The following is an 8,052-nucleotide window of genomic DNA, read 5'->3' on the forward strand; positions in this document are numbered from 1 at the left end:
TATGTTACACCCGGTAACAACCGATGATCGCCACGATGTCCAACCGCCACCGACCAACTATTAACGCTGCGTTGCAGTTTCTTCCTGTTGCCTTTCCTGCCCTTTTCCTACCATGTTCCGTAATGTTGCTTAAAAACTTGTTCTATAAACTTCACTCCGATTCCGACACCCAAACCCGCTAGTAGGTTATGCGGTGTAAATGTCAAAAAAGCCTACCAAAAATACACTTGAAAGGCGTTTTTTTGGTAGACATGTTCACCTTTGGTAGGAAAGTGCAGCACGGTTCTTCTTGGGCAACCTTTTAAATTAAGTTTCAAACTGTCACAAAAACCGCTGCAATTGCATGCAAGTTTGCAAACTGACACAACTAGTGGTGGGAAAATTAAATCCCTGTAGAGATTCAAATATATCGACTCCAATCTGGTATGTGTTCCGGATCTCCAAATTTAAATCCCATTCCGTTATAAAATTCGAACACATATAACTCGGGGTCCACACTACAGCGCGATGTCGCCTGACAGGAGCTGAACTCCATATAAAAAAAACCTTGCGCGATGTCGCGCGAATCGCGCTAGGTTTTTTTTGCATGGAGTTCTGCGCCTGTCAGGTGACGTCGCGTTACGCGACGGTGCAGTCTGGAAAGCGTGTAACATACCGATAATTTCCACCATTTGTTGAATTGGATTTTCAAGAACTTTCTTCTCAGTTAATTCAAGCAACACGTTACTTCACTGCAGTCTCCGTTTGCTCTTGGTAGAAAATATGCAGAACTGATTTACCAGATTTTTTCCGAGAAAAGTAGCATTTCTTTTTATTCAGATGTAGCTAGATTGCAATGAGTGGTTAAAACTCTGGTACTTTACATAAATTTCGAAGCATATTACAATATAAAAATATGTATTATATATGTATATATCAGTAGTTGAGTGTGAAGCCACAAACGAACTGAAAACACGGCTCAATTCTTCAAAAAAAAGAGTCTTGCACCCCCCGGTATTACGAACAGTTGACCACCGATCTATAATATATCGTCTTTTGGTCACATAAATTCTCTTCGGAGAGAGGCCTTGCCCCACTAGGGAATGTCGTGCCACATAATTATACCCGGTATACAAAAATTCATTTTTTTTGCAGCTGTCATGTAGTTACAGCAAGTTTTCCCATGGCAGATTGCTATGACTCTTGTTAGAACTACATGATAGCAGCCAAAAATTAAAATTTCTGTCAACCGGGTAATTACTATTCAATCGATTAGCAGTGGAGGAAAAAATCTGTTTGTAGCGAAAATTCCCTGAACAAAATTATGTGTGTTAATTGTATATTTAACGCTAGATTAATATTTTAAGCCAATATGAGGCAAAATTTTTTAAGATAAAGCATTCGTGCTAGATTCAACAGCCGTACTGGTGCAAATCCTCGCAGATGAAGAAGAAGAAGAAGAAGAAGAAGAAGAAAAAGAAGAAGAAGAAGAAGAAGAAGAAGACGAAGAAGAAGAAGAAGAAGAAGAAGAAGAAGAAGAAGAAGAAGAAGGATATAATTTCCTTTGAGTTTTATGTGGTTAATAAGATGACGGTTAAAATACTGCCAAGGTATCTGTATCTAAATCCCATTCAAATGTTTATTTCATAAACTAAGATTCGAGGTGGAATCTTTGTTATATCAAGTTGTTTGCCTTCAAAAGACCTTTCATTTGAGGGGTCTGTTGCTGAAATTGACCGAGGCACCAAAAAGTTATTAACAAATTAGCTATTTCAGTCATTATTTCAAGCTGTCCCACTAGTCAATTTAGCCGTTACCATACAAGTTTTCCCACCCCCGATCCCTCTTGGCCCATACTTCGGTCTTTGCACACAAGATATCGAGTATGCCATCTCTTTTTAGCGTGTAGCTCGTCATCGTCTATCCCGCTCATCTGTATAAATCAACGTTCTGTTGGATCCAACCCGGGTGGTATAAACGTAACTTCCCGTGTTTGGACACAGCGATTCAAAAATTTGACTGTGTTAGTGGAACCGTGCGTGGAAAAAAAGCCAGTGAGCAAATGACAAGTTCGAGAAGCCGGATCAGTATCAAAACAATAAGTGAGTTGAACACACGCGAAAGCAAAGCTTATCGTGGTAATTGTTTTCGTTTCTGCGGATCTGTAATTTCTTTTAGTGATTCCAGAACATTGTTATCTTCAGTTCGATGGAGACATTCAACTGTAAAAAGTAAGGAAAGCAGCATCTCAGGAACCCGACAAAGCAACCGGGGAAACTACATCCGAGGCAGCAAAGTCGGAGTCGGAAGTTCCGACGCAATCGGTGTTGCCAATCCTGGCCTTGTTAAAAATGGTAAGCACAAGCATGCCGATATTCATTTCGTACCAGTTGCAGCGTAATGAAATCTCACTCCAGTTTTTTACACAACCAATTACAACCAAATCGACCCGTCGGATAGACGAGTGCTTGTTTGCGATGGCTTATTGTGTCCGGAAGTTTCATACACCCGAAACGATAAGCAGTTCCCGTGAATTCTTCTACTTCCTAGAGTTTAATACGTGAGTATTTGTAAAAAGTGTTTAAAACATTTTTTGAGTGTTAAACAAATATTTCATAATTTTTCCAATTTGAGCCTCACATTTTTATTTTGCGAAATCAAACGAAAGAATCATCATTATCATATCACTACTACATACATACATTCCATGGTTCGCACCAACACATGCATAGATCTGAGCTGTACGTTCTCACTCACACACGCTCATAAGCCCGTGGCTCAAACTTCTCAAAACTTCTCAAAACTCCTCAATTTTGTATGGGCAAAATCGAGGTGACACAAAATTAGGAGTTAGCATGCAAGTTTTTGCCTAGTGGGGTGGCCAAGGTTTTTGAAGCTTGTTGACGCTGCAACTTTGCTCTAGTGGTGGGTACATCGAATCCCCAAATCCGAGTCCCAATCCATCAGTCGAATGGGATTCGAATCTTTGGAATCCGTAAAGGGATCGAGTCTTCGGATCTTTCGAATCCCCATTCTGCCAACACTACTCAACAATTTAGTTGCTGTTCAGCGGTGTACGAAGAAAGTTGTCAGGCAACATATTAGTCTTGATTGCCACGCAGAGTATCGCGAATCGTTCGTAATTTAGAAATAATCGTTGCATTTCTCCACCCTTCTGTTCATCAAATCTTCAAACAAAATGGCACTATCTCAGGTAAACCACAACGAGGGGCTTATTAAATTTTCACAACCAAAGCCCACACTATGCACTATCCGCGTACCGCCGTCGACCTTTGGTCGCGTTGAGTCTGCTGGCGAAATTCATGCCGTGTGGACTTTGGATCGTTCGCAATCTTCTCCTCCCAACCACCTCGCGTTGTTATTTCCACTCATTATTATCGCGAGTCATCATCGTTGCGCCTTGGTCTTATCGAAATTGTTCGACAAATAGCGTAACAAGAAACGCCGGCCAGAGACGAAGGAACCGGTATAAGCTGTATATGGCCAAGCCTTTAATCCGACGAATAAGTGAAAGTGATTCCAATACAATAAGACACGTAAGCCCCATGATGGGCCTTTCAAAGGTATCAAATGGCTCAAAAAAGGATTTCATTTTAATTCCAAATCACAACGATGGGCAATGGGATTTGATAAAACGACCCCTGCGGGGAGTATCTTATCTACGGGTCTTGTGACCCACCTTTGTACCTTGCCATTTGTCGTATCGCCCAAAAAGGGAAACGTTGGCTTACCGTTCCATTTTGATTGAAGAATCTTTCGAGATAAGAAGCTGGAAGGCGGAAACACTAGCAAATCGTCAGCATTAAATGAAGCGGCCAATAAGCAATTAATGTTTATGCAAAACAAATCATCCCTAGTCATCCCCGTGTGGCATTTTGTTTATTGGTAAACAGTTTGTTTACACATCCTGCTTGTTGTAGTGTTCGTAGTAGTTAAAATCGGTAAATTTGTAACACCCATTCTCGTTGCATCTTTTCAGTTTATGAAATTTGCCGCACGCCCCGCATGCCGTGCCCTTTCCTCGAAAGCTGCCCCCGCTGTGGATGTGTCCGCGACCGGTCCCAGCTTTGCACTCACGGACGAACAGCGTGAGATTGTGGAGATGACGAAGAAGTTTGTGCGGGAAGAAATCATCCCGGTGGCGGCTCATCATGATAAGACCGGCGAGTACCCGTGGGCCATCATCAAGAAGGCGTGGGAGCTGGGTTTGACCAACAGCCATATTCCGGCCGAAATTGGTACGTTGTTAAGGGTTTTAAAGGGGGGATTATTTTACCGATGAACTAACGCCTTTCTTTTCCGCAGGCGGCAACGACATGTCCATCGTCACCAGCTGCTTGGTCGCCGAGCAGTTCGCGTACGGATGCACAGGCATAATGACGGCAATTGAAGCTAGCGGGCTTGGGGTACGTAGAGACAATTATTTTTGTAGCCACGCGAAGCTTGCTAAAATACATATTGCTTATATTTTTTTTAGCAAACTCCGGTGATCATTGCCGGTAACCAGGAGCAGAAGAAAAAGTATCTCGGTCGTTTGCTTGAGGAACCACTAGTGGCGGCCTACTGCGTCACGGAACCGGGAGCCGGATCCGATGTGAACGGTGTGAAAACGCGTGCCGAAAAGAAGGGAGACGAATACATTCTGAACGGACAGAAGATGTGGATCACGAACGGTGGTGTTGCGAACTGGTACTTTGTGCTGGCACGTACCAATCCCGACCCGAAGTGTCCCGCCTCGAAGGCTTTCACCGGGTTCATCGTCGAGCGGGAAACGCCTGGACTGACGCCTGGTCGCAAGGAGCAGAATATGGGCCAGCGCGCATCGGACACGCGCGGCATCACGTTCGAGGATGTACGCGTCCCAAAGGAGAACGTGTTGATCGGAGAGGGAGCCGGTTTCAAGATTGCGATGGGCACGTTCGACAAGACCCGCCCACCGGTGGCAGCCGGTGCCGTCGGTTTGGCACAACGCTGCCTGGACGAGGCGCTCAAGTACGCGTTGGAGCGAAAAACATTCGGTGTGCCGATTGCGGCCCACCAGGCCGTGTCCTTTATGCTAGCCGACATGGCCATCGGTGTTGAGACGGCACGTCTTATCACGATGAAGTCGGCGTGGGAGGTGGATCAGGGCCGGCGAAACAGCTACTACGCGTCCATTGCCAAGTGCTACGCGTCGGATATTGCGAACAAGATCGCTTCTGATGCCGTGCAGGTGTTCGGAGGAAACGGTTTCAACAGTGAATACCCGGTGGAGAAGCTGATGCGTGATGCTAAGATTTACCAGATCTACGAAGGCACATCGCAGATCCAACGGTTGATCATCTCCCGTAACATGATCGAAGCGGCAAAGCAACAGGCATAAGCAACAAACACCGGTCTGTGGACGTACCGGTAACTTGGTTTTGTTTTCCCTATGGTGTGAGTGCGCGATATTGTGTTTGTATTCACGATCATCACTTTTTCGTTTCGATACTTTCTAGATTATTTCTGTTATAACTTTAACCACTTTTACGAAAAAATCACATAGAGGTGCTGTAATAAAGTATATTTTTTTAAGAATAGAAATGTTGTGTAAAAGTTGAAAATGATTAAGATACAAGCCCTAAAGTTTGTTTAAGCTCAAGCATATACATTTTCCGAACCCGTACCATGAAATATTCAGGTGTCGTATGACACACACCTATGCTCCGTTAGCGCCTCGAAGGTCGGCGTTGTGTTCTTTCTAATTTATGACTCATTAGCTTAAGAGTGGGTTGACATTGTTCTTCTTTTCTTCTTTCGCTATGCGAGTCGGGGTATATCCTCCTACGCTAAGTCGAACGTTTGTTCCCTTACTCGTAATCAGAGGCGTACCGACTCTGTCCGAACTCCTATGAAGGGGCTCGTCCTTTAGGACCGGCCAATAATAGCCATATGTCCACCCGCCGGCCACGGGAAGGATAATTCCTTCCGTTGTCAGGACACAAGAACTCGTGGTCCGCTTGATTGACTCAAACAGAACGAGATGTGCGGCAGCTAGGATTTTTCTGACCTGAGCTCCAGCTCGGCGTGACCACGCGGTCGTGCCGTAACCTTACTTTTCCGCTAACCCTTTCAGGAACTGCACTGCTAACCTCCGCTCTGATTCACTGCCGAACTGAAACTGGGTTGACATTGACTTTCGTTGCATGTTATGCAACATTGTAACCTAAGTCAAGGTTCTTCCTTTTATGGGTCACAAGTGGTTGGTGACTGCAACATTGTAACAGTTACATGGTTTGTGTTTTGGGTTCTGGGTTCTGGCTTTCGTCATAACTTTCCTGACTGTACATTGTGTTACAAAGTGTGGATTAAGAACGTTGTGTGGTTCTAGCGTGTTGTGTTGTGTTGTTACAAAGTGTGATAAGTGTGATGAGATGTGGGTTTGAAATATAGTGTGTGATATGATAAGGATACGTGGGAATTGTGTGATGTGCGTAGCGTATGCTACAACATAATGAACACTTCAATATACTCTGCATTAGAAGATGTTTTACACTTAATTAAGTGGTCAATTGTTCTAATGAAAATTAAGATCGTCCTACAGACGTTACAGGTTTTCCTCAGTGTTTTGTGAAATAATTAATCTTTGCAGTGTAGATTCCATTTGATTGTTCAAATTTCAGGTTTGTCCGTATAGAAAGCCAATTTCATCTTTTTTAACACCAAACGGAATCCTCTGCAGATAAACAATATGGATAAACAACCATAGTGCTTGGTTGGAACCTATCGTTAGTCAACTATGGCGGTACGTTTCCAAGGGTAACGGCACGGTTGTTATTTTGGTGAAGGCTTTATTTTCATTTCGTACATCCAAGCAGGTGGTATTAAGAAGTAACGAATAGCAACGTTCATCGAAAGAACTAGTTCTCGTGTATATAAGTAAGCAAAGAACTGGAATAAAGGGTGTTGCAGTTTAACCACCGATCGAGCAAGTCGTGTTTATATTCTTCCACACAAGTGTAGTTTTTCCGAACAGGTTATGGGCCCAGATCCAACCATGGAGAAGGCGAAGTATAATATACCGCTATTCAACGGTAATACCAATTTCGAGAATTGGTGTTTCCGCGTGCAAACGGTTTTGGACGCGGAAGGTGTGTGGAGTATAGTGTCGGCCGAAGACATAAAAATCGAAGAACCAGCATTCGCGAAGGCAGACAAAAAGGCAAGAAGCCTTATTGTAAATTTCCTTGCCGACGAATGCCTGGAAATCGTTAGGGAAGCGACCACGGCCAAAGAAATGTGGTGCAACCTAAGCAAGGTATACGCTCGAAAATCGGTAGCGAACCAAACGATTCTAAGGAAGCAACTCGCGCGCTTACATATGGCCGAGGGAACATCGATAATGACGCATTTGCGTGATTTCGATGAGCTGGTTCGTAAATTAAAGACAGCTGGGGCGAACCTTACGGATGGAGATTTGGTCTCGCAGCTGTTCTTAAGCCTGCCAGATAGCTACGACCCGTTGGTGACTGCTCTGGAAAACATGCCAGAAGCAGAACTAACGATCGAGCTAGTAAAACAAAGGCTCCTCGCGGAAGACCAAAAACGTAATATACGTGGTGAGAAAAGTGAGCGCGAAACGTCGGCAGCCTTTATCGGGCAAAACCATAAAGAAGTGAAAAAGTTTACAGAAAAGTGCTATAACTGTGGAAAAGTTGGACACTACAAACGGAACTGCCGAAGTAAACCACAAAAGTGGAAGAACAATTCGTCACGCACGTGTTTTATGGTTGATTGTGCAGAAAAGGAACGAGATGCATCAATGTGGTATGTTGATTCAGGTTCAACAGAGCATATCACGAATGAGAAGAGTCTGTTTAATAAATTGCAAAGACTTCCTGAACAAGTTACAATCGCTGCTGTGAAGGAAGGGGATCTCATTACGGCCACACATGGTGGTGATATAGATGTTTTTTCGGTTCCAAATATGGGTCCACCGGTTTTTATAACCATAAAAGATGTCATATACATGGAACATGCGCGCGTGAATTTATTATCAGTGATAAAGATGGTGGAAACCGGGTTGCAAGT

At 43.8% G+C, this 8,052-nt stretch overlaps 1 protein-coding gene across 1 annotated transcript; it reads left to right on the forward strand.

Moving 5' to 3' along the window:
• Nucleotides 1-3,058: 3,058 nt before the first annotated feature.
• Nucleotides 3,059-5,362, forward strand: LOC131283139 (medium-chain specific acyl-CoA dehydrogenase, mitochondrial). The gene is made up of 4 exons (XM_058312718.1): nt 3,059-3,193; nt 3,980-4,238; nt 4,306-4,406; nt 4,478-5,362. The coding sequence occupies exons 1-4, from the start codon at nt 3,179-3,181 to the stop codon at nt 5,360-5,362; spliced, it is 1,260 nt and encodes a 419-aa protein (XP_058168701.1). The 5' UTR covers nt 3,059-3,178.
• The last annotated feature ends 2,690 nt before the right edge of the window (nt 5,363-8,052 follow it).

This window comes from Anopheles ziemanni, chromosome 2 (assembly GCF_943734765.1).
Source record: "Anopheles ziemanni chromosome 2, idAnoZiCoDA_A2_x.2, whole genome shotgun sequence".
Taxonomy (NCBI): Eukaryota; Metazoa; Arthropoda; class Insecta; order Diptera; family Culicidae; genus Anopheles; species Anopheles ziemanni.

Bases quoted from the DNA above. Each gene is read 5' to 3' on its own strand.
- LOC131283139 (XM_058312718.1), top strand. The intron at 4,239-4,305 runs GTACGTTGTTAA...TCTTTTCCGCAG, and splicing joins CCATATTCCGGCCGAAATTG to GCGGCAACGACATGTCCATC. The intron at 4,407-4,477 runs GTACGTAGAGAC...TATTTTTTTTAG, and splicing joins TTGAAGCTAGCGGGCTTGGG to CAAACTCCGGTGATCATTGC.